The sequence below is a fragment of the Chlorocebus sabaeus genome, chromosome 10 (assembly GCF_047675955.1).
Source record: "Chlorocebus sabaeus isolate Y175 chromosome 10, mChlSab1.0.hap1, whole genome shotgun sequence".
Taxonomy (NCBI): domain Eukaryota; kingdom Metazoa; phylum Chordata; class Mammalia; order Primates; family Cercopithecidae; genus Chlorocebus; species Chlorocebus sabaeus.
In genome coordinates this window covers 103,857,023-103,883,201 of record NC_132913.1, presented here as the reverse complement: position 1 = coordinate 103,883,201, position 26,179 = coordinate 103,857,023, and the positions used below count along the sequence as shown (strand labels likewise).

Sequence of the window (26,179 nt, the reverse complement as noted above, 5' to 3'; positions counted from 1 at the left end):
GAATAAAAAAGAGAGAGAGAGAGAGAAAGTCTAAAAAGGAAAAATGTGGAATGTGGTCGAAAGGTAGGGAGAAGATCTGGAAGATGATTAGGTCATGGAGGCCAAGGAAGGAAGTTTCCAGTGAGGAGTCACCTCAGCCCACTGTAGGCAGGGCCCAGGGGACGTACGTGGAGGAGGGTGATGGGAGTCCAGGACTAGCACTGAGGAGGGCATGCTTACTCACTCCAGAGTCTGCCTTAAAAGGAAGGAAAGGGTCAGGCGCGGTGGCTCATGCCTGTAAACCCAGCACTTTGAGAGGCCGAGGTGGGTGCATCACCTGAGGCCAGGAGTTTAACACCAGCCTGACCAACATGGTGAAACGCCATCTCTACAGGCACATGCCTGTAATCCCAGCTACTCGGGAGGAGAATCGCTTGAACCTGGGAGGCAGAGATTGCAGTGAGCCAAGATTGCACCATTGTACTCCAGCCTGGACAACAAAAGCGAAACTCCATCTCAAAAAAAAAAAAAAAAGAAAGAAAGGAAGGAAAGAAGGGCTGGTGGGGTGAAAAGAAGGCGTTCTGAAGATCAGAGAGCATTCAGTATGCATAAAGGCAGAGAAAGGGGCTGGCAAAGACAGAAGATGCTGGTAACGAGAAGAGAGGTACAGAAAAGGATCGGAGGAAGGGTGCTTGTCCAAAAGGGAGCACCAACCTCAGCATCGAGTTTTTCATTATGGCAGCCTCCAGGACCCTAAAGCCCGTAAGTGCAGCATCCCTTGCTAATAGTTTATGAATAAAGGTGTATTCCACTATTTCGGAGCCAGACTGGCTAGGGTTGGAGTCCCAATTCCATCACTCAGCAGCCGTATACCTTCATGCACATGATTTAACCTCCCTATGCCTCAGCCCCCTCAGCAGTAAGAAGGGAGTAATAACAGTACCTATCTCATGAAGCTGTGGGAGAGTTAATAAAGCTAATACTGAAAACAGTGCTTGGAAACATCATAAGCGTTAAGGAAGTGCTTCTATCATAACTACTATTCCACAAAAAGAAAAAGAATCAAAACACAAACAGTAAAAATGACTTGCTCGTGTCGCATGATGAAACAGTGAAAAGCTAAAAGGATCCCAAGTGCCAGATGTCTGGTCCTCTGTGCCAAATACTAGTCTTCTTTCATCTAATCTCTGAAAAGGAGATCATTTGCTCAGAATCCTGATAATAAGCCGCTGGGATAGCTCTTTCTCTTTCCTTCTCACACAGTGAAAACAGAGAATGTCACCTCTTCTAATCAGCAGCTAGCAGGGCTGACAAGAAGTCTAGGCTACACTTGCCCTTTCTGAATTGCCTGGAAACACCGTTTCCAAAGATGGAAAACTGGGCAGCAAATCCCCAGGCAGCTCGAGACCAGCAGAGTGCGGAGACAACAGGCATCACGGCATGGCACCCTTCTGTTCTCCCTGCAGCCTGAGTGGGCCCCTGCCTGCGAGAGGAGGCAGCCCTTCCCAAAGCCCTGCTTTGGTGGCCTCACCCTCCACTGGGGAGGAATGGAGCCGAGCGGTGGGCTGCCTCACCTCTCCAGAACAGGCACAGCCTCCTCCCTGTACACCCACCTCTATGAAATCTTCTGGACCATTTCTGGGATCAACCCACAACACAGACAGATGGGGGGAGGGCAGGTGTGAAAAGATGTATTTTCTACCTCACTTTCTTTTTTACAAAATTGGTGGCCAGCGAGGACAGGCAGTACCTAAGCAACGGAATCCATGGAGAGCCCCACGCCCTTTGAGCGTCTTTTGTTTCAGCCTCCTCAGCTTTACCATCTATAATTTCCAGAAGTTTGGTCTATCCGCATCCTTAGAGCAGAATGGACCCCCTGAATTTCACATTCTTTCTCTCCTTTTTCCCCTGCCTAGAGGGAGCCCAACTAAGGAACAAAGTGGCCAAAAAGTGACAAAGACAGAAAAAGCCTGGATAACAGGGGAACAATAACATAATTAAATGTCATCCTCCACAGGATAGTTGAATATAATAGAAAAAATTTTCTGGAGTCCTGTTTACAATTTATGTTTTTAAAATTTGAATTGTAGTATTTATATTATTACTATTTTATGATTTATTGAATAGAGACATTGATTTTTTAATGTTATGTCTATAAGGCAACATGATTGTAACTACAAATATGCAAAATTAAACACATGCCAAAATTGAAAAAAAAAAAAGAAATAGAAAAAAATGCCATACTCAGAAATTAATCAATCAGAAAACACAGATTTAAGCCCCAGTTCCACTTTTGGCAGCTGAATAACTTTAGGCAACTGACTGTCTTTCTGAGCCTCAACTCAATCACCTGCTGAAGAGGCCGACTTGGATATTAGAAGATGCTGACATTTCTAAGAGATTTTGCTTTATAAATTAAAGGGTGTTTTAAATTGTAGTTCTTGCATTAAAGACAACAAAACGTGGAATTGACAGCCCTCCTCCTCCAATGCCAAGCCCCCACCTCCTCAGAGTATGAAAGTTAAAATCTGAGTTTATTTAGAAAATTCTGAAGAAAGATTACAAGTACTGTTAGCAGCTTTAGAGCCACAGAGGGAGAAACAGATCTGCCCTGGGGCGCCTCACACACAGAGCCTCTCTCACGGATAATGGGGTAACGGGTAAGACCAGCACCCACCATGTGGGCCCAAGGATGGCTAACAGTGCCATGAAGAACTTGGATGTTGAAGGCAGGGGCTGCCCAGGGGGTGGGGCTGGGCAACCTCTACTGCCGCTTTAATAAAGAGGCCCAGAGGAAGAAAGATGAAAGGAAAAAACCACCCTGAGCCCGGTTAAAACAAGGCCCAAAGGAATCTCACCAGCTGGAGGATTGGAATGGCAATGCCAGAGGACGTTTTGCAGAGTGTGCTATTTAAGAGAGATGGAAGGAAAGGAAGAAAAGAATTAGGGGGAAGGGCTGGGCCAGGTAATGTAATAAAGTGCATTGTGCCCAAACAGCACACCGAGACCCAAATCCTGCCAGAGACGGTAGCCAAGCTTTCACCAAAATACCACAATCAGGCTTCAAGCAGGCAGGCTGTCGCGGTATGTCAGTGCCATTGATAATTTAGGTTCCTTCCCTTGCACAGGGCTCTATGTCCAACTACACTGTCTAATAACAGCTTCTTATTTCTAGACAGACTATCAAGACTTCCTCTTTCTTCTCCTTGAACTCCCAAATTTTTAAGAGAAGTCTATTTCAAATCTGGCATTTTGCTTCTCCCAAGAAACTCCGGAAAAAAAGGAAAGATCAAGATGTAGGTTTACCTTTTTTCTTCCTCTAATAAGAGTACCTTGACTTTCTTTTGGAGAACTGCTACCTCCCACTTTCAATCCAAGTAATTTAGGTAGGCAGGTCTTACCCTCTGGTTCTAGGGATGGGCCTATCACCAAGTCTAATCAACAAGACCTCAAGCCTCCAAGGCCACGATGACTGGCTCCAACGTTGGTACCAGACTTAAGCCATTGCAGTGTTAGCCCAATTAGGAAAAAGGTGCTTCTGTGTGTTGCTAAGCTGAGAATGCAAGCTGGAAGCCCCTGGCTGCCCGAGCTGCCACACTTGAGGAGCACCTGCTTGGGAACAGAGCAAACAAACAGAAAGCAGATCTGAGAGAGGACAGCAACCTGATGAGATCTTTAGAGATGCTGGATTTTCTCTTACAGGCACTGAGAAATCTCTTTCCTTAAGCTAGTTTGAATTGGGTTTCTGCATACCCGTAATTCCGAGTCTTGATTAACCCATGGAATTTGAAATCAATGGTTACAATAAGGCTTTGGTAACAGCACACCTGGCTGTTTAATGCCTACACTCTTCTAAATTTTCATCTATCCGTGGAAAATAAAAGTTCATAAAACAGGAAGCATCTGAATGTGGTCTGTGGTGAGTAATGAAATTCGAGCAAGAGAGGAAGAGAGAGGAAGCTCAAGAACCTACTTGACTCCAGCTCTCTGAAAGGGCATCAGATTAGACACAAGCTTGGGGTCCACTTCAGAAAGGTCTGCCTCTGGGACATCTGGCGTGAGACTGAGAGATGTCTTCTTGAGCTGAGAAGCAAACGCCAGGGTGAGAGTCGTGGGCAGAGGATCCAGCTGAACTTGTGGGAGGCAGCGCACCTTTGCAACTGGAAAGAAGAACAGAAGCATATGAGCTGGAGTGTTCATGCCCAAAAGATTTGGAGAAAGAGAAGCTTTGGGATATAAATATTTCCTTCCAGTGATGCTGGTCCTGGGTCCCTATATAATGGGTGGAGAAATCTCTCCTAGTCAGGATCATTAACCCAAGTGGGAAAAATAAATTACTTGGGATCTACATGGAAATGAAAGCAAATGAATTGCACTGACCTTGCTTTCTGAAAGAATGCAGTCTCACCTGATTTTAAACTTCAAAAATGAGGGAAAAAAAACCCACCTTTATTCAACAGAGAAACAGAAAAAGAATAAACCAGAGAGATTAAAAAAACACATAATTCTTGGGAGAAGGAGGCTGAATTACAAATTAAAAAGGCATAGAAAAAAATGACGGACCTAGAGACCCCTGGCAGTGGAATTACCGTTAAATCACTAACCACAGCCTGCTGTCCTGCGGGCTGTCACTTTCAGGATATTCTTCCCTTTTATCATTTTCCTTTGAAAAATCTAATTAGAAGAGTAGCCATTATTTACAGATCGTCAATTGCTCTTTATCCTTTACCCTTTCAAGGGCACCCTGGGAGTGAGAGTGACCCACCAAGAGGCTAATTGTCCTCCGGTATCCAGTAAAGGAAACTACAAAGAGAAACTGGGTATTATTTTACTTCTATCCAATCTTATTTGGAATTCTAAGGCTGGTTCTCTAGTTCATATGGTCATGTGTGATCGTGTTTTCTTAATACCCTCACAACCGATTCCAAAAGTCTTTTGCCACAACCATCAATCGGTTACCACCGTAAATGCTGATGTGAACATGCAGGGCTGAGCCATCTACTGCTACCTCCAACTGCTTTGTATTTCAATGTATTTAAGTCCATTTCTCTCCTCCACTAAATATAAGTACCAGTTATTTCTGGAAACAGTTTCCACGAAAAGAATCACCATGAGAGGAAATTAGGTAAGGTTGAAGGCTTTAATACAGAATAGACTGTCCATATTGATGCACAAATACATTTTATACCTCCAAATTAAATCTTAGCATGCTGATTTCTGCACACTTCAGGAGGCTGAGCACTCCATGTGCTTTCAGAAAAACCATTTTCATTTTAATTCTAGTGATCTTCAGAACTCAAATACCTGATGAAAGTTACGAAAGGGCTGATGAACTGGCTGATAGAAAATGCAGTGCTTTGTAGGCATTATGTTCCTTCAGCCATTTAAGAGGAATAAAACCAACATCTACTCTGTCTCCTACCAACTACTGTTTCCAAAATCCTATGCTGCTAGTTCAGCCATCTCGGTGTTTCTGAGAAAGCCACCATTCCCTGACAACAACTGTCTCTACTGTCCTTTCCCTGGTACTAGGAGATGACAGACGTGCTGTCTGGCTTCGTGAGTCATCTAGAAGTCATTTCTGTAAAATAGCTCTTTGGCAGAATGCTACTAGCCACATAGCAGAGATGCTAATGTTTTCAAATAGCAGCTGACAAGACAAGATTGTTGAGAACCCTTCTGGACTGACAGCAAGGGGAAAACAAAAGGCCTTATGCCAATTTCACTGGGGGCAAAAGGCCTGAGTCACTTAGAAAAGAGGGAGGAGGAAAGCTTAGATTCTCCTTACTAGAGAAAATAACTCCCACTGCTTCACCCATGAGCATTCATGTACGCAGGTCTTATTGTCATTTCTTCATTAGTTTCCTAGGCACACGTCCACTAGCTCAGGGTCAACCATCTAATTTCACTCATGAGGAAGGAGAGCATGGGGTGAGGAGAGAGGTGGGCATTCCCCAGGTTCACAGTACTGGCAAAGAAATTGGAACTAAATTGGAACTGGGCTCTATTCTCACCGCTTTCCCTCCCCAGCTTCTTAGTATAGCTGGCTTCTAAATTTTATAATGGGTCATGTTACAAAGGCAGATGGCAATTCTAGTCTTATTTCTGTCACTGACTTTACTGTGACCTTGCAATGCTCCCAGTAAGAAAAGCCACTGTTTCCTTTCTCTGGGCCCAACCTTCTCTCAGTCTACGAAATAGGAAGATCAGTCTTATCTTCCGTGAGACACTGTCGTGATGAGATAGCAGGTAAAAACTCTAAATCTAGAATCTTCACTCAGGATCCATGAAATCATTTTTATCAAGTACAAAATCTTATTTGTGGCCATTATGTGCATTTCTTTTCTGGGTGAAGAATCCATTATTTTCATCAGGTATTTCAAGGAGTGTGTTGTCTGCAAAAGACCAGGAACCACTCTACAATGCTATGTGAGTCACAAGTCATGGTTTTTCAACACTACATTTATCTACTAATGCTGTAAGTGTCCTGCTTTTTGTTGTTCCGTAAAAGTCAAGACTTTATAGCTAACATATTTGTGTTTCCTGGTTGAAAGACAAAGGCAAGAAGGAAAGAACTCACTCCTATTTCTCATCAACAATTCAGCTTTTGCAGCCGGGCATGGTGGCTCAGGCCTGTAATCCCAGCACTTTGGGAGGCCAAGGTGGGAGGATCACTTGAGGCTGGGAGTTCAAGACCAGCCTGGCCAACATGGCGAATCTCCATCTCTACTAAAAATACAAAAATTAGCCAAGCATGGGGATATGCACCTACAATTCCAGCTGATAACAGCAGGAGGCAGACAACTTCATAGGCAGACAGGGGTGGGTCCACAGTGAAACCCAACCTTCAAGCTAAAGACAGACTAAAACCTGAAAACTGGGCTGCCAGTTCTAGGTGGAGTCCACAACCCAGAGAGAGAACTTCCTCAGTGCCTTTTAGCCAACTGAATGGTGCTTTTTCCAGGCCTGCCCATGGACTAATCAGCACACATGCCCCCATTCTGAGCCCATAAAAACCCTGGACTCAGCCACACGTTGGGACTACCCACTTTGGGTCCCCTCTCCACTGAAAGCTGTTCTGTTGATCAATAAAACCCTTCTCTGCCTAGCTCACTCCCAGTTGTTCATGTAACCTCATTCTTCTTGGATGCAGGACAAGAATCTGGGACCCACTGAATGGCAGGTGAGAAAAGGGCTATAACACGTTCCTGCTCTGCTCGCCAAGCTGCGGGCAGTGATGTGCTCCTGTTTGCCAGACCACAGGAGTGGAGAGCCGCAACCTTTCTGGGGGCCCAGACCTTGGGACTCCCTGAGCCAGAGCTGTGACATGCTGTAACACCCCCTTTGGGATCCATGGGTGCTGGTGTCTTTAAGTTTTTGGGCGCCAGCACATTCCCATCATCCAGATGCTGGTGCCCAAGGCAGAAGCTGCTTGTGGTATGCCTAGTCCAGCTGCAGCCTCACATGGAGCTAGTACCCGTGCCACAGTCTGGAGCTGCCCGCTCCGGTGCAGCAACTGGTGCACCTGGCTGTGTGCCATGGCCAGACCCTACACTCACTCGCTCACACACCCTCCACTGCTCCATGCCTAGCTTGCCCTCAGTGAGTGTGGAATCTGGACTGGTAGCGTGAGCCGAGTGGGCAGAGCAAGCCCAGCGGCAAGCCCAGCTGGCAAAGTGGCACCAAAAGGATTCTGTGTAACAGCTACTTGGGAGGCTGAGGTACAACAATCGCTTGAGCCTGGGAGGCAGAGGTTGCAGTGAGTTGAAACTGTGCCACTGCACTCCAGCCTGGGTGACAGTGAGACGCTGTCTCAAAAAGAAAAAAAATTCAGCTTTTGCTAAATAATTCCCTCTAAATCACAAGTTCCAAATAGTAGCAGCCAGAGAGTCTCAAGATCAACGTGAGCTATCCTTTCTGCTTCAGCCAGCACTTACTAAGTTATCATCTCATATTCAAACCTAATTGTGTAGTTCACAGCAAGTTTTGCTCAAGGAACCAAAGGCTCTTCCTTTATATTTAATTCCTATGTCAGGAGAGCAGATAGAGATTAAAGACCACCCCTTTTTTTTTTACTAAAGGGACAATGGGACCCAAAATGTTTAATTATTTACCTAATATCACACAGTAAGTCACATAAGAAGGAGACAAAAGGAAGGAACCCAGTTTTTCCCTCACATTGAAGCCCTAGCCTGCCAGCAAGATGGCCAATGACTCAGAGCTCCCAGGGTTGGTTCGTGTCTGTCCTGGCCTGATTGGTACCCACAGATGACTCCTTCCTTGGTTTGGGAGGCCCAGTAGGCCGTCAGGATTGGGAGTAAAGTAGAGGAACATAAGCTATGCTAGCTGCAAACCCAATGTTACAGCCAGATAGATAAGGGACTAGTATTCTGGTACAATCTGAGATATGACCATATTTCCTTTTTCTAGGCATATTAGAATTTATTGCCCTATCTAAGCAAAACACAGAGAAGAAAAATGATAAGCCCAAACTGGCTTCTTCTTCTTGCACTTATGCTGTCTGTACACATACCCCTTGCCTTGGTCAGTCTGTAAAGTGCTTGTTACAATGCAGAAGTCCCTGGCCTTGACTTCTGCCTCAGACAGAACTCTATTAGGAAGTCCATTCCTAGTGAGACTCTCCTATCTTTCTTGATCATCCCATCCAGTTTTAGAAGTACACTGAGAGCCTATTCTCAGAAGTAATCTATGGTCACTTCCACCTAAGCTAAGCAATCCTAGCTCACTTCTAATTCCTAAAGTCTAGGTACCCATGCTTCTAGCACTTCCACGACAGCAGGAAGGTTTCCCAGGCCTGGGAAATTTCACTACTGCCACCTCACCCTTATGGCAAAAGAGGCCTGGCATTTGTCTGGGGTGTCATAAAGCCACCATCTCAGTGGATGTGGACAAGGCTGCATCCTCACCTTTACTTACCCTGTACTCAAGCATCCCACCACAGCAAACGAAGGAGAAGATTCTTCGAAAATACATCAAATTTAAGGTGGATTATTAAAGCTTAACAAAGCATGATATAAAACAAGTAAGGAAGGCTTCTCACTTAGTTTACTGTGCTCTTCCAAGAGAAAGCTCCACTTCCTGGTCTTGACATCTGCAATGACAAGAAATAAATAAGCAAATAAGACACCCTGTCCTCCTGCTACGTGATCACACTTACTCATTTATTACTTGGCTTCATAAACTTCCATTAAGCTTAAAGACAATGTGGCAGCTGGTCCTGTACCTAGCACTGTGGATAGAGAAGTTAGGAGAGTACTTTCCCTGGAGGCTTCCCCAATATACTGGGAGGAAAGAGAGGCAGAGATGCTGGCAACACTGGGTTGTAAGGGTTGTGATAAAAGGTGCCACAGGATACACAGCTGGAGAGGGTCTAGCAGGTCAGAAATGCCCTGAGTGACAGGGGTGATAACTGTAGCTCACACCTAAGCAGCATTCACGTTCAGCCCGGCACTGTGCCAACACTCATTGGCACCATCTCATCTACCCTCCCAAGTGGGCTGTTGTTAACTCCATTTTACACATGGGAAAGAAGCTGCATGTGGTCAGAGTGGTCAAACTGCCAAAGTTTCCATTTCAGCTCTGCCTCTTGCTAGCTAAGTCACCTTGGGCAATTCACTGTAACACCTCTCCCTCAGTTTCCATATCTGAAAAATAAAGATACCATAGCCCCTACCTCACTGCTTACTGTGAGGATTATGTGAAATTAAAGTAAAATGCTTATAAAAGTATGACTGGAAAACAATGAGCACCCTAAAAATCCAGTTATTATGAATTATTGTTAGTGTGATTCTTACATCATCTGCTAATTAGCATGGTGTAGTATAAATTACACACATTATCAACTAAAAAGGTGAGCATCTTTCTACCCAATGGTGGCTCATTATTTAAATAGAGGAATTTCTCTACTAATCTATCGTTTGAAAACTCAAGGACGCTTGGTCTCGGTAAATGCTATCTGGGCAGCGAAAGTTCATTCTTCACTGTATGGTTCCTTCAAAAGCAAGGTGGTCAGAAAGAGGCATCTTGGACACAGTGAGTCAGTTTCAGGAAAAAGCAAGGTCGTCCAGGTACAACCTGATGGAAGGAAGAAAGCAGACAGACTAATCTTAAATGCAGAACTAGAAGAGGAAGGCCCTTCCTAACAACTTGATTCTCACAGTGGCACAGCAGCAATCAGGAAACGTTGTGAACAACAGCTGAGGCAAAGGAACCGATCATGGTTTTTGGACATCTGGGTGTGAGCAGTATCAGTATCAATACTTCCATGGTACCCACTCCCAGAATGCAGACCATGTCAGGAGTGTGATCTCACAGGCCGGTGACAGACACACATCACTGTCTTTGCCTTTTTTATCTTTTATTGAGATTGTAGCCCAGGCTGGAGTGCAGTGGTACGATCTTGGTTCACCGCAACCTCTGCATCCCAGACTCAAGCGATTCTCCTGCCTCAGCCTCCCAAGTAGCTGGGATTACAGGCTGGAACCACCATGCCTGGCTAGTTTTTGTATTTTTAGTAGACAGGTTTTCATCATGTTGGCCAGGCTGCTCTCAAACTCCTGTGACCTCAGGTGATCCACCCACCTCGGCCTCCCAAACTGCTGGGATTACAGGCCATTGCACCCGGCCTGTATTTGCCTTTTACGGGCCACCCCAAGCTGAAGCCGAACATCCAAGGGGGCAGGAAAGGCAAAGGATCTAGGCTGTTGTGGAGCAGCTCATTTCACGACCTGTCTGGGCCTCGCACAACTCCTCTATGCCCCGCTCACCAGCCTGCCCTCATCAGTTCAAATTCCATCCATCTAAGGATGATGACGTAGCAACCAGCATCAGCCTCCCCCAGAAGGAACCAAAACCCTGATGAAAACTCTTGTTGAGCAAGCAATTCTAGAAGCTTCTTCCAGGACGATGCTTGAATGTGAGGTCTCAAAGGCATGAGGTTTTAAATATTTAAGTTCTACCTGATTAAGAACAAGATTAAACCAATTCAAGAATGGGGGAACACCGATCCATAAAAACTACATTGTTTTTAAAAAACAATGTGGCCCAAGCTAAGAATGACACCCAGGAGTCCAGAATCTACAGCTGCTTCTCCCCTATTCTGATGGGGCAGCTTTTGAAGAACCTCACAAAAAGATAAAGCAAAACGGCCAGGCGTGGTGGCTCACGCCTGTAATTAATCCCAGCACTTTGGGAGGCCAAGGCAGGTGGAGAAGTTCGAGACCAGCCTGGCCAACATGGTGAAACTCCACCTCTACTAAAAATACAAAAATTAGCCCAGTGTGGTGGCGGGTGCCTGTAGTCCCTGCTACTCAGGAGGCTGAGGCAGGAAAATCACTTGAACCCAGGAGGCAGAGGTTGCAATGAGCCAAGATTGCGCCACTGCACTCCAGCCTGGGCAACCGAGTGAAACTCTATCTCAAAAATAAATAAAATACAGCAAAACTATTCTGCCTTGGCCAGTAGATTTCAAGACTGGCTTATAATTAGGCTCATCTAAAGATTAAAAAAAAAACGAAACAAACAAACAAAACAGCAATGTCCAAGCCTCACCTCAGACAAAATAAATCAACTTCTCTGGATAAGAACTAGGCATCGGTGTTTCTGAAGTAGCCCCGTGATGCTGATGGGCAGGCCGAGAGGAGAACTATCCGCATTTTCAAACTATGGCACCATCACCAGCAGCAGCACCAGCTCAGGGAACTTGTGAGAAATGCAAATGTTTGGTTCCATGCTCAAGTTCCAGAATCAGAAACTCCAGTAGTGGGGCCCAGCAATCTGCGTTTGAACAACCCCTGCAGACGGTTCCCTGCATGCTCAAGTTTGAAAACCACGAAGTTTGCATATGGAAAAGCATTTATTTTTATGGCAACCACCTGTTTTTTTGCTCTGCAAAGGCCAAAATAAAAACAGATGGGTTTTAAATGGCTGAAGCAGGAATTTACCTGCTTCCACCAAGAAGACACTGACCAGGGGGAAATTATGGGGTCTTCTCTTTGGAAGGCCTTAATGACAAAACAGCCGCCACTGTATGTTTACTATCTGGAATAATTAACGTGTCATCTTTCTATAGGAAGAGGAGCAGAACGGGAAGGCTTTCCCAAGAAAGTAAATTTTGAATATTCAAGGTAGGGAAAAACACCCTATGTTGAGATCACAGACCATACTACACATTCGGGGAATCAGACAAAGACCAATTACTTGCCGTATCTTCTGGAATCCATCTGTTTAAAAAGTGCAATCAGGTCCTGTGAATATCCGATGTCTGCCTCGAAGTAGGCCCTGGATATGAGCATGCATCGCCCTTTGACAAAGGAAAGCGACGGAGCTGATGGAAGGCCGGCCTGTCCCTCACTGCTGGTGGAGGGTGACTCGCTGCTGCCATAGGCCCATTCCAGAGGCTGCAGGTTGACCGTGGGGAGGCTCTGGGCTGCTTTCACTGCCAAAGAAGAATCGGACAGAAGTGATAAAGCAGAGGGCTATGATGTGGCTTTGAAATACAGGCAAGGGAAGAGGGAGAAAGTGGGGAAGGGACATGGTCAAGAGGCACTAGGTTTGGCAGGAAGGCAAGAAAAGGCACTGTTAGATTAGGAAGGCTTGAAAGTGTTTTCTAGTTGGGGCTTTGGGAATTTCAATATTTGTTGAATGTAACTTTCCATCTCCTTAAGTTTTTCTTTTTTTTTTTTTTTGAGACAGGGTCTTGCTCTGTCCCCCAGGCTGGAGTGCAGTGCCATGATCAGGGCTTACTGCAGCCTCAACCTCCCTGGCTCAAACCATCCTCCACCTCAGACTCCCCAGTAGCTGGGACCACAGGCGTGCACCACCACATGGGGTTAACTTTCGTATTTTTCGTCGAGACAGGGTTTCGCTATGTTGCCCAGGCTGGTATCAAACCCCTAAGCTCAAGCCATCTACCCGCCTGAGCCTCCCAAAGTGCTGGTATTACAGGCGTGAGGCACCGTACCTGGCCTCCCTACATTTTTCAAATCAAAAAATATAAAATTCAGAAATTAACAAGGGGAAGAGGAAGCTTACCAGGATGAATAAACTTATTAGATAATTTCTGGCACTGTGTTGGAGAAGCCGCTGAAGTCAGCACACCACAAATCACCCAGCTAAGCCCACTCCTAGGTCGCTACTCTGTCTACTGCTCAGAGAAGAAAGGAGTGAGGACCAGGATCACCAGGTCACAAACACACAGTTCTAAACATTATTTCATCTACTACAGATGCATTTTTATAATTAACAAATTCAACTATATAACACTAAGCTGTCAACAGACACACACTGAAGTGAAAGGCAAAAACCCAGAGTAAAGAAATATAAAAAGAGCTTATGCTTTGAAAAAGTACTAAGTACTAAAAGAAGAGGATAGAGATGTAGCCAATTCAAAACAGGAGGAAGAAGACTAACAAACATTTGAAGAAATGTTCACCTTAACAAATAATCAGAAAAATAAGAGACTTTTTTACTTATCAAACTTGTCAAAATTACTTATCAAAATTGATGAGAAACAATTAGACAACCATATTGCTAGTTGGGAATAAAACCTTCTGGAAAACAATTTGGCAATTATAGCAAGAGCTCTAAGAATAATGATTCAACTTCTGGGAATCTATCCCAACTACCAATTGAAAATACAGACCAAAACTTAGGTACGAAGGTGTTCCTCTCCAGCTTTAAAACTGGAAAAACTGGCAGCAAATTAAAATCAAGCAGGAAAAAAAAAAAAAACCGTTTAAGCAATGTACGACACATTCATGAGACAGAATGTTATATAGCTATTAAAATTTATTTTGTACTAAAAATTTTGGAAAAGACAAAAGTAATTCAACAACACGAAACCATTTTGTGAAGGCCAAAATGGCCCATTATGATAATGGACACATTTTCATCACTTAGAATTAACTGTTAACATTCAGTAAAATAAATATGCTTTATGCTGGAGCATTAAATTAAAAGGGCAAAATAAAAAGTATATGCATATATAAAACTTGATATTTTAATGCATAGAAAAAAGGCTGGAGGATATGAAACCAAAATGTTAATAATGGTTAGTTGAGTGGGGAGATTACAGGGGATAGTTTTTCTTCTTCACAGTCAAAATATGTTCTACAGTGAGTATGTGGTAGGGTTAATGAAGCAAAATCCAGAGATACACCTAAAGCAAAATGACAGAAAAACTGATACAGAGACAATTTTATATGTTATACTGATAAAAAGCCAATCACAACACACAATCATGAACCTATCTGAAACTTAGAAATACAAGGAGAAATTCACAAATCCATAATTATGGCAAGAAATTTCAAGCAGGCAAAAGGCCAAGTGTGTAACACACTGGTAAAGATATAGAGGAGTCAAACAATTAGAAAAATTCATCTAAAAGCTATATGGAAATTTTTTTTTCTCTTCTGTAAGCTTCATTGAGAAGTATATAGGCAGAATTTTGTACCCAATAAACATGGTTTTCAAAACATGTGAGCATTACACAAAGCAATGGTAGTCAGGCACAGTGGCTCACACCTATAATCCCAGCACTTTTGGAGGCTGAGGCAGGTGGATCACCTGAGGTCAGGGGTTCAAGACCAGCCTGGCCAACATGGAGGAAGCCCCATCTCTACTAAAAATACACAAATTAGCCAGGGTGGTGGTATACGCCTGAAATCCCAGCTACTCAAGAGGCTGAGGCAGGAGAATCACTTGAACCCAGAAGGCAGAAGTTGCAGGGAGTCAAGACTGCGCCACTGCACTCCAGCCTGGGTGACAGAGTGAGACTCTGTCTCAAAAGAAAAAAAAAAAGTAATGATATCAGACAAAAACCTAAATGAATCTGCAAAAGCAGGAGTCATCTAAGCCACCAGGCACCGTGATCACAACAAGCGTAAAAGACAAAACAAACAACCGCAACAGGTGAAACCACTGGTTTAAAATCACCAGCAATGAGAATACCAGGCGTCAAAATCTGCAATCTTTATCCAGAGCCTTGGGTCTCCCCCTTCCAACACCAAACAAATGGATTAAAAAATGAGCCCTCTCTAGACGGAGCTAGCAGCAAGCAGTGTTACAGATTGAATTGTGTCCCTCCGAAATTCATGTTAAACACATAGCACAGGACCTCAGAATGTGATTGTATATGGAGACAGGGCCTTTAAAGATTAATAAGTTAAATGAGGTCACCAAGGTGGGCAACAGTCCAATGAATGGTGTTCTTCTAAGAAAAGGGAGAGACGCTAGGGATTTGCACACACAAAGGAAAATCCACACAAGGACACAGAGAGGAGGCAGCCGCCGCAGGGCATGGAGAGAGGCCTCTGAAGAAACCAACCCTACCAATCTCAGGCTTCCAGCCTCCAGGACTGTGAAAAAAACAAACTTCTACTGTTTAAGCCACCCAGTCAGTGGTACTTTGTCACGGCAGCCCTCGCAAACTAACACGCTAGCAGCTACCAAAGAAAGAGATATCGCCTAATGTACACATTTCAAGAGGCCAAGGAGAAAACCAGGAAATTCTACAGGGAGCTATCCCATCACTGGCCCAAACCACGCTCCCCAGAAACTGTACTGGTGCCTCCAGATCATCCTACCTCATGCCCCAAATCTGCAAATCAGCTAAGCATACATCCTTATCTTTTCCCTTCTTAAGCTGGGGGGAGGAAGAGAGGGTGTAGAAATGGCAGGTGGGGGAGAAGAATAGAATAAATAGAAGATGAAAACACACATGGCTGACGCTTTAACACACGTGTGCAGGCTCCATGCGCCAGGATCAAGTGACAAAAACTTCAGTGTATGATAGTTTTCTCAGAAGACAGAGAGACGTAACCAGGTACTGACTATGACCAGACACTGCATTAGAACTTGCCTGGCCAATGCCCCCTCCTTGCATTTTTGAGTAGTTAGCTGCACAGAGAGTACTCTGAGGATCTGTGCTGTTTGCTGAACTGTTACCTTCCTGGGAGCAGGGGCTGGCAGGCTGCCTGAGCTGCCTGTCACTGCTGGGGCCAGCACAGTCTGGTGGGAACATGTAGTCTGAAGTCATATCGTCTGGGTTTGAATCCCAGTTGTACAACTTATTGGCTATGTGACCCTGTGTTACTGACTCATCCTCCCTGGGCCTCAGTTTTGCCATCTGTAAAAGTTATTATAAGGAATAAAAGTTAGCTTAAGGGACTTAGAATTGCCTAATGCATAGCAAGCATCATTTACTGCTAGCTTTTGTTAATATTACCAATGGTCTTCACCCACAGAGCTTCTTCATTAGGCTAGACACAGTGGGAAGGAGTGTGGGGTGGTGCCCTGAAAGCTTTCACCACCTGTAAAGCCATGCATACGATAAGCTAGACTACATGTGATACTCCAAAGATTTTCAGCACCAGGGTCGCCCTCCATGAGGGACAGCCATATGCCTACTTACTCAGGGCACTATAGTCATTCATGCTGAAGTTCCACGTCTTGGTGTCAGGATCTGAAACAAAACAGAGAGCTGATGACTGTGGTTACAATTTGTACTTGGGCACTCAACACAAGCTTGTCTTCTAAATGAATCAATGAATGCACGCCAAGTTCAAAACAGCTGACCAGCAAACCCCCACTGATCTATAAAAATCTCTGTAGGGGACAAACAGTAAACATAGATAATTCTTTTATTCCATGTAGTGGAATCCAACTCAGGCCCTGGGAAGTTATGAACTTCACCTAAGTGGACTGAGGGCAGAGTTGGGACTAGAATCCAAGTTCTCCAGGTCATAGTGTGGTCAGGAAAAGCAGTATGAGGAGCAATAGCTCCGGGCTGTAATTGAGCTGGTCACATCCTGACGCTGCCCTTCCAGACCAATGAAACTGGGCCTGTCACTTACTCTTGCTGAGCCAGTTCCATCGCCTTAAAAACTGAAATTACATCTACTTATTTCAAAAAAACTGCTGTTCAGCTTAAGTGCTACAATGCATATAAAGCACCTGGCAGAGGAAGCGTCTTCTCAATAACATTCAACCATTCTCCAGATGGCCATGTGACAACCATCAAGTTTGGCAGCTGTTTGAGGGAATGACTATTATGAAGGGAAACACAAGCTAAAATTGAAAAATTTTTAACAACTGGATGGACAGAATGTGCCAATGCACTCTCTTAATATTTATGAGAAACTGTTAGATTAAAAGAGACTCCAAAAATAAGAAAAAAAAAAAACACCAAACACTTGAAGAACAAAGACATTACCATATCTCTTGCTGGGCAGGCTCTTAAACACTGCAATGAGTTCCGCATTGTACCCAATTAACACCTGGAAACGATCGCCGTTCCTTATGCACTTTCCCTTCTGAGAGATCACTCCTTTTTCGACTGAGGACCCTGACTTCTGTTGGAGTCTTCCTTCTGTCCCTGAGCTCGAATGGATATAAGAAATGCTCTGCCCCGAGGTGGTGGCTTTTGCCGTCTCGGCCTCTAACTTAGCATCCCTGGGAGGCTGTCCAGAGGAACGAGCCGGTGTCTCTTGGGAACTCTTTGCTTTGGCCAAAGGCTCATGAGTTGGGTGAGCAAAGGGTGTGAACCTGATCTCAGGTGAAGCCTCGGCATGACCTTGACCTAACTCATAACTCAAGAGCTGTTGTTTAGGGACCTCTGGAGGACTTTGTGCCAAGGGAGGAGAGATTCCAGTGAGAGCCATTTGATCTCGTGGGCTGTGGCCTGGGCAGGCAGCGGGCATTTCTTCTGGCTTTTTCCATATTCCCTTTGCTTGAAAACTGTGGGAATCATGAGGTCTTTGGTCAGCATTAGATGAGCTACTGAGATTCTGTTGCTTGAAAATTATACCATGGCTCACTGGCTTACGAGACTCCTTTGGGAAATTTTGGGATGGGCCTTGCTTGGCCTGGGATGGGTTGCCAGCAATGGAGGTGCCCGAGCTAGTCCTCTGATGCTGTTCTGCCAATAACTTCTCGGCTCTACGGGCCAGAGCCTTTTGTCGATTCTCTTCAATCTTTTTCCTCTGCTCCTCTGTAAGAGGCAAGGACATTTTCACAGAGAAATGCTTATGCAGGAATGTCAACCTTTAATTGGAAAATTGGCAAAAGCTGTGGAAGAAAGTAAGCAAAATTAAATGAACATTACATGTATTAATTGCCATGCTCCAACCATGATTTTATCAAGCTTTTGTCCCGGAAAATGCATAATGAGCACAACTAAAGGATATATTAAAGTTTCTTTTATAATTGCACACACACTGAAATAGGTAGCATATGATAAAATAAAGATCCTGATCAAAAAGCAAAAAGCAGGCCTGGTGCGGTGGCTCATGCCTGTAATCCCAGCACTTTGGGAAGCTGAGGCAGGCAGATCACTTGAGGTCAGGAGTTTGAGACCAGCCTGGCCAACATGGTGAAACCCCGTCTCTACTAAAAATACAAAATTAGCCAGGCGTGGTGGTGCATGCCTGTAATCCCAGCTACTTGGGAAGCTGAGGCAGGAGAATTGCTTGATCCTGGGAGGCAGAGGTTGCAGCCAAGATCATGACACCGCACTCCAGCCTGGATGACAAGAGCAAAATTCTCAGAAAAAAAAAAAGCAAAAAGCAAATCCAAAGCTAAAAAGGCATTTCCGAGGCAATATTTCTTTCCTTCCCATGGCCCAGCCAAAGTGAGTTATCAGAACCTAACAAAGTTATGCAGTGCAACTTAAATCCATCAGGATAATGAGAAAGGTCACATTTTTAACCAGAAAGCATAATAGATTAGACTGAAATAGACCAACCAACCACATACCATGGCGTGACACTTGCTAAAATAGTCTCTTTCCAACCTAGAAGGAAAAAAAGCATTAGCCTCCCATAGACTGCACACTAAATTCTCCCCTCACATTCACCCCTTTTTATCATTCCTGGCACATCAGTCTGCCTGTGGCTCAGTGCAAGCCACAGCAGCTGGCCTTAGTACCTGATTTCCAAAACACAACACATGGGGCAACTGACTAACTCTCCTGGGAAAATAAGGGGCAGAAAAAAAAATTATGTGTTCACTGTGCAAATTAAGATGCTACGTAAAGATGTAAACAAAAAAAGAATAAAATTAATCTGTAATCTTACCAGCCATCAATAACCAGAGTTGAAATTAATAATTTAGAGTATATAGTTCGGATTTTTTTTCATCCATAACCATATGGCACATATTTAGGAGACATAAGAATTTATTATAAAGTAGTAACATTGTAAACATTCCATATTGCATCCTGATTATTTTTTTCCGTGAATTTACCCGGAATATTTATTTTCCTATGAGCTGAGACATTTTTACAGTATTTTAGAAGCAGGGGGCAGGACACCAATTTGTCTGGCTTGGTTCAGACTAAATAGCCTGCATCTAATGTAATGCTGTGTAATGGTTAGAATGATGATGTAGGGGTACTCCAGTAGCACTGCTTAGGCCTCTGGGCAGCTATAGGGTTCAAAGGCTTCCTTCCCTGCTGGGGCTCCCTTTGGCCAGAACCCAACCCCTCTCCCCACTCCCCCACCACGAAGTATCTATCCCCAGAGAACTTCCACCTTCTTCAACCATTAGCAGTTAGGAAGGGGTGAAGAGGTTAGGGAAAGGTTTTGGAGGTGCGCAGCAGAAGCCCTCAGTCTCGCTGGGTAACACACTACTGCCCAAGTTTCCAACCAGGAATCTCCTGCACCTCCAAACTCCCCAGATCCCAGGCCTGGTGAGCTGCCTCCATTAACCAGGGGGATGAGGCCATAAGACCCACTGATCAGCCCCAAACCATAAATCCATCCCGCCACATGGGCGCCCCTCTTCCTCTCTAGGCAGGGACCTCTACCCCCCCGGCATTTCGGGGCGCGCCTCACCCGGCCTCAAGGTAAGCGGGCGCCACGCCCCACTCCCACCCCTACGATCTCCACTTGGATTCACCCTTCCCATTGCCCCACTTCCTCCTCCAGGCTAACATTGGTCTCGTCCGCCTCCGCCGCCTTCCTGCCAGTCTACCACTTTCTCACCCAGGGAGGCCCAGAACGCGAGCCGCATTAGCCCCCGGCCCTGACCCCAGGCGCGACTCCAGAGCCTCCCGAGAGGGGCCAGTCTTCCGAGTGGACGGTTAGGCCCTGGGTATTCAAGCGCTGCGAGTTCACCCGCCTTATTGTAGCGGCCAGGTCTGAAGGGCTCGGCTACCGCTGAACTACACTTCCCAGCAGGCAACGCGGCCTGTTTCGCTTCCAAAAGTAAGACGAGAACGCGAGAGGGGCTGCAGGGTCTTCTGGGACTTGTAGTTCGGGACGGGAGCCTGGCGAGAAACGGGAGCTGCAACGTCACGGGCGGCGAGAAAGTGGTGCACCCTGGAAGTTGTAGTTCTCCAGAGGTTTAGCCAAACGCCAGGTCCTGAAAGCCTGGGACATCGAGGTTCCCAAATCCGGAGTCTCGTGTCTCCAGAGGGCATCCCAGACAGCCATACTAACTTGGCAGCTCTTAATAAAAAGTATCTCCCCGGGGCATCCATTCCTGGTATTGCTACACTTGCAATTTAAGCCCTACCCGCTGCGCCCGCCTGCCATAGTCGTCATCATTGCGGTCATCAGTCACTGCGTTTAGCATAAATATGAGTCACCTCATTTAACCGCACAACACCCTATGGAACACATTCTTGTCCCCATTTTACAGAGGGGGAAATTGAGACAGCTAGTTGATAATATTTCTCAAGGCTTTATTAAGCTAGCTTGTGATTCTGATTCCATAGTCCCTCCTCTTTAGAGAAGATGAGTCATGAGACTTGAGTCACTTTACCCCATCCTGAGCACCAACATCCTGAGCTATCCTGAGCACCATTGGTGATAAATATAATATTTCTCTATCAGTGTGCATATGAATGTTGCTATTGTTCTATTTTCAAACATGGCTTATTTAAAAACAAACATGTCTACTAAAGGATTTGGAAAAAAATGGACAAGACATGCTAAGAAAAAGGAAGCACAGCAATGTGTGTAGTTTGATTCTTTTTTTGTTTTTGTTTTTTTAATCCTCACCTATACATGTATGTAAACTCATAAAGGTCTGGGAAGGAAACTTGAAAACTCACCAAACTGTCCAGGAGCAGAGTGGCATGGAATACAGTTTTCAGCTTTTTAATCTCTATTTTTCAGAATGATTTGAATTTTCTAAAATAATAATGTAGAACTTGTGTGACTTTTGAAGCAATAAATAATCTTCCTTCCTCCTTCCTTCCTTGCTTTTTTTTTTCTTTTTGACAGAGTCTCATTCTGTTGCCCAGACTGAGTGCAGTGGTGTGATCTTGGCTCACTGCAGCCTCCGCCTCCTGGGTTCAAATGATTCTCCTGCCTCAGCCTCCCAAATAGCTGGGATTATGGGTGCACGCCACCATGCCTGGTTAATTTTTGTATTTTTAGTAGAGACAGAGTTTCACCATGTTGGCCAGGCTGGTTTCGAACTCCTGACCTCAAGTGATCCACCTGCCTTGGTCTCCCAAAGTGCTGGGATTACAGGTATGAGCCATTGCGCCTGGCCCATTTTTCTTTTCTTTTTTTTTTTTTGGAGACGGAGTCTTGCTCTGTCGCCCGGGCTGGAGTGCAGTGGCCGGATCTCAGCTCACTGCAAGCTCCGCCTCCCGGGTTTACGCCATTCTCCTGCCTCAGCCTCCCGAGTAGCTGGGACTACAGGCGCCCGCCACTTCGCCCGGCTAGTTTTTTGTGTTTTTAGTAGAGACGGGGTTTCACCGTGTTAGCCAGGATGGTCTCAATCTCCTGACCTCGTGATCCGCCCATCTCGGCCTCCCAAAGTGCTGGGATTACAGGCTTGAGCCACCGCGCCCGGCCCATTTTTCTTAAATAACAAAGACATTGCCTGTCTTAGGGGATTTGTGTGAGGTTTAGTAGTAGAAAGTATTCAAATCTCAGCTCTGCCCTTTGTATTGACCTGACATACCCAGTGACTGGGCCTCCATTTTCTCATCTGTAAAGTAAATGTAGAAAACAATACCACCTTGGTAAATCCCCTTGTTGTTAGAATCAAAGCAGGGCATTATGAGGGGAAGTGCTTAGTGAACTGTGAAATCCCAGAACGGGTAAGAGAGGGATGTTGTTATTATTTGAGGTAAATCTCTTACATCGTCCATTTCTCTATACCTAATGCTCATTTCCTACTGTATAGTGTGAACAGAAACTAGTTAATGAACACCTGTCCCTGCCCTTCCTGTCTCCCAACAGAGTCAGTTAATTTGCTAAGAAAGCTGAGTGCTGTGCACTTGACTCATGTCTGTCACCAATTCATATGACCATCACTTCACTTTCCTGGGCCTCAGTCGTCTCACCTGCTATGACATATGCTAAGAGGGCCTGTGGACCAGCAGATCCTAACCTTAGATCCTAGAATTCTTGTAGATTCACAGATCTTACCCCAGAAATTCCAATTCAGTAAGTCTGGAATTGAGTTAGAAGATGTAATTACCTTTCTAGCTCTACCATTCTAAAATTCTAAGAATGGGAAATTAAAATATGCATTTGAGGCCGGGTGTAGTGGCTCATGCCTATAATCCCAGCACTTTGGGAGGCCAAGGTGGGCAGGATCACCTGAGGTCCAGAGTTCAAGACTAGCCTAGCCAACATGGTGAAACCCCAACTCTACAAAACCCCATCTAATAGAAAAATTAGCCAGGTGTGGTGGTGCACACCTGTAATTCCAGCTACTCGGGAGGCTGAAGCAGGAGAATCGCTTGAACCCCAGAGGCGAAGGTTGCGGTGAGCTGAGATCATGCCATTGCATTTCAGCCTGGGCGACAAGAGTGAAACTCCATCTCAACAACAACAAAAAATGCATTTGGGGGGAATAATCATCTTCAGAAAGTAAACTAATTAGATCTCACTCAATAGTTACATCTTTTGCTTTGTCAATAGCATTGTTTACTGAAGTCTTATTGTATACAAGGCTTTTAAAAAAACTATATTTCACCAGTTCTTAAGGTAGATTATAATGAAAATTCATTTAGTAAAAAAAAGTTTAAAGGCCTGGAAGAAAACATAGGAAACAAGGAGGGAAAAGAGAGGAGAAGACAGTTGTAGCAATCAAGCTCCAATTTGACCTTGAGCTTTCTAGCGGATAAGCAAAAATGTCCGGAAGTCATGTAAGACCTTCAACCAAACACAGCACAGCTGAAGCTCCCAAATACTGGTTACCTAAGCACTAAGCAGTGCCAAAATGGTTGGAAGCGTCACCTGGTTGCCTTAGAAACAAGCAAACAAAAGGACAATGGAATGAATATGTTGTAAAACTAAATTTTTACAATTAATTACAAAATCCTGAGGGTCTATTTAATAGGTTTTAAAGTTTAACTGGTTTTTCTTTAGTAAAGTGATGATTATCATAAATACCTCTATTGGGCAAAATAAAAAGTTGTTTTTTCTTCCAAAACTTAATCCAATAATGTTTAGTCTGTGAAATCCAAAAAGCTGGCAGACACCACTGTAAGGGAATCCAGAGATGAGTAAGGTCCAGTTTTTCTCCCTCCAAAAGGTTACAGTACTTGGAGAACAGAAGACAAATAACTAGAACAGCCAGATTTAACAAATGTCTCAAATATTTGTCCCAAATATTGTGTGCGATATATTTGCACTAAAAATGGATTTAAACATATCTGAAATTCAAATGTAACTGGGCATACTGTATTTTACTTAACAGCCTCCTATTATCAGTAGCTCAGGACTTAGTTGAGCAGCAAGCAAATATGCATTGATAGATGATTCACAGATATATTGACACACTGCATTTTAAAGCTAGAAGGGGCTTTAGAGACCATTTGGTTTCATAGGTGAGGGAATAGAGGCCAGATCGGCTGCCAGTCCATATGGCACCTGTGTTAGTCTGCTCAGGCTACAGAAAAAAACAAAAACAAAAACAAAACAAAACAAAAAAACCACCACCATAGACCGGGTGGCTTAAACAACAGAAATTTATCTTTTCACAATTTTGGAGGCTGCAAAGTCCAAGATCGAGGACGATTTGGTTTCTGGTGAGGACTCTCTTCCTCTCCTCTCTATGTCCTCATGCAGTGGAGAGGGAGAGAGCACAGACCCCTCTGGTGTCCCTTGTTAGGACGCTGATCCTGTCATATCAGAGCCTCACCCTTAGGACCTCACTGAACCTTCATTCCCTCCTTGCAGGTCTTGTCTCCAAATATGGTCACAGTAGGGGTTAGGGCTTCAGTATATTAATCTCAGGGGCACACAGTTCAGTCCATAGCAGCACCTTTGTGTGTTGTAAAAACACACCCCTTTCTTCCAGGAAAGCAGTCTGGCTCCAGAACCCACTGCAAGCAGAGTATTGCCAGCCCCCAGCGGGGTCCCCGGCCAAATGGCAGTCTTGCTGCCACCCCAGAAGAATGCCTTGCTTTTGCCAAAGCTAATTCCCCAGGTGGAAGAAACATCGATTTCCCATCTCTCTTTGGAGTAACCATCCCTCCCCAACTTCATGCAGACTTGGGAGAGTGTTCATCAGAGGGTCTCACCCTCGGGGAAGGCAGTGGATGAAAAACATGAGGGAAAACACCAGACCCCTCCTTCTGGGAACTTAATCTATAAGGATATGATACAATGAGAAAAAGACAACAGAGCTGATATAGCCCAGCAGTGGCTTTGAATGGAGTCTGTTCCTTAGTTCCTGTCACCTAGCTTCGAGAGTCACCCTGCCCCTGTTATTCCTGAGCCTTGATTTTGCTATTCTGTGAACTACCTCTAGCCTTCCAGTGAATTCTTTATTTTTATTTTTGGAGTAGGGAGACTCTAATTAACCAAAGTCAGTCTCTGTTGCTTGCATCCAAAGAACCCCGACTTCTTCTTCTTCCTTTTTTTTTTTTTTTTTGTGGCGGAGTCTCGCTCTGTCACCCAGGCTGGAGTGCAGTGGCACAATCTCGGTTCACTGCAACTTCTGCCTCCTGGATTCAAGCAATTCTCCTACCTCAGCCTCCTGAGTAGCTGGGATTACAGATGCAAACCACCATGCCCAGCTAAATTTTGTACTTTTAGTAGAGACGGGGTGTCACCATGTTGGACAGGCTGCTCTTGAACTCCTGGGCTCAAGCGATCCACCCGCCTCAGCCTCCCAAATTGCTAGGATTACAGGCATGAGCCACTGTGCCTGGCCAAGATCCCTGACTTCTAACTCTCCAGTCAAAGGAATTTTATCCTCCCTCCCTCCCTTTTCCTTCCTTCTTTTCATCCTTCCCTGAAATATGCTGAACTCTCAATAAGCCGAAAGTTTAGTGTAAAATACAGGTGCAAAAAGGCAACGTTTACAAAAGGATCCAAATAATGTGAATTTGTCATTCTCAGGTTCAACCAAAGTCCCTTAGGATTCCACAACATCATCTCTAGGTTATCTTGGATTCTTGGTCCCTTGAGGACAAGAGTTGTATCTAAGACATATTCTTTCCAGTCTATAACTCTTTAATTATCCACCTTGTGTACTCTGGGGTCCTCAAAGTGTAATAGCAGTGCTACGAATACATTTCCAGAGAATCTATCTCATTTTCTTTTCCTAACCCATAAAGTGAGATTTAGAAAGGACCTCAGAGGGCATTAATCTGTCTTTAGAGCTGAAGAAATGGAAGCCCCGAGAAGTTAGCTATGCCTGGTGTCATAGACCAGGCAGAGGCCAGGCTGGAATGAGGCACCTTGGTCCCCTGGTCGGGCTCTTTCTAGATACTAATTAAATGCTTGCCCTTGCCTGACAGTGTATGTCTGGGCACCTAAAGCAGCTTCAAGTTCCTCTCTCTGGAGCTTACCTGCTAGTGATGTAAGTACTGGGCTTCCCTCTTCCCTCAGCAAGGATTCCCTAGAGAGCGCTTGACAGCCCTTTGGAGAGAGCCTTTTTGACAGCCACCCCTAGGGCATGTCATCGCGCAGGTTAATTACACCTAGAGTGCTGTGATGAGATTCAGGAGCAGATGCAAGACTTTGGGTGGAAAAGGAGGCTATTCCCCTCTCAGATGCTGCCAGTTGGCAAAGACATTTGCATATCCAAAGCGCAGAGGAGTAATGTAAAGGTGTATAAGCCAAGAAATTCACCTTCCTTAGCGGTTGTTCCGTTCTGATGGACTTAATTGCTTGGAGTCTGACAGTTCCGTTTTTCTTCCTCCTCTTGTCTGCCTCGCTCTAGCCCTCCTTCTCCCTCAACTCTAAATGTCTTATGAAGA

At 44.8% G+C, this 26,179-nt stretch overlaps 1 protein-coding gene across 5 annotated transcripts in view; it reads right to left on the bottom strand.

Moving 5' to 3' along the window:
- Nucleotides 1-20,168, bottom strand: part of SMARCAL1 (SNF2 related chromatin remodeling annealing helicase 1) — a 65,778-nt gene extending 45,610 nt beyond the window's left edge. The window contains exons 1-7 of one of the 5 annotated variants that reach the window (XM_007966205.3): nucleotides 19,983-20,147; nucleotides 18,754-18,790; nucleotides 17,213-18,066; nucleotides 16,412-16,462; nucleotides 12,203-12,436; nucleotides 9,041-9,091; nucleotides 3,953-4,139 (exon numbers count right to left, since the gene is read on the bottom strand). In XM_007966205.3, coding sequence (XP_007964396.1) covers nucleotides 3,953-4,139; nucleotides 9,041-9,091; nucleotides 12,203-12,436; nucleotides 16,412-16,462; nucleotides 17,213-18,008 — 1,319 coding nt within the window. In that variant the 5' untranslated portion in view covers nucleotides 18,009-18,066; nucleotides 18,754-18,790; nucleotides 19,983-20,147. Of the gene's footprint in view, nucleotides 1-3,952; nucleotides 4,140-9,040; nucleotides 9,092-12,202; nucleotides 12,437-16,411; nucleotides 16,463-17,212; nucleotides 18,067-18,753; nucleotides 18,791-19,832; nucleotides 19,868-19,931 lie in introns of those variants that run through there. The other 4 variants (XM_007966206.3, XM_007966207.3, XM_007966208.3 and 1 more) reach the window with 4 other exon arrangements.
- Between the last annotated feature and the right edge of the window lie 6,011 nt (nucleotides 20,169-26,179).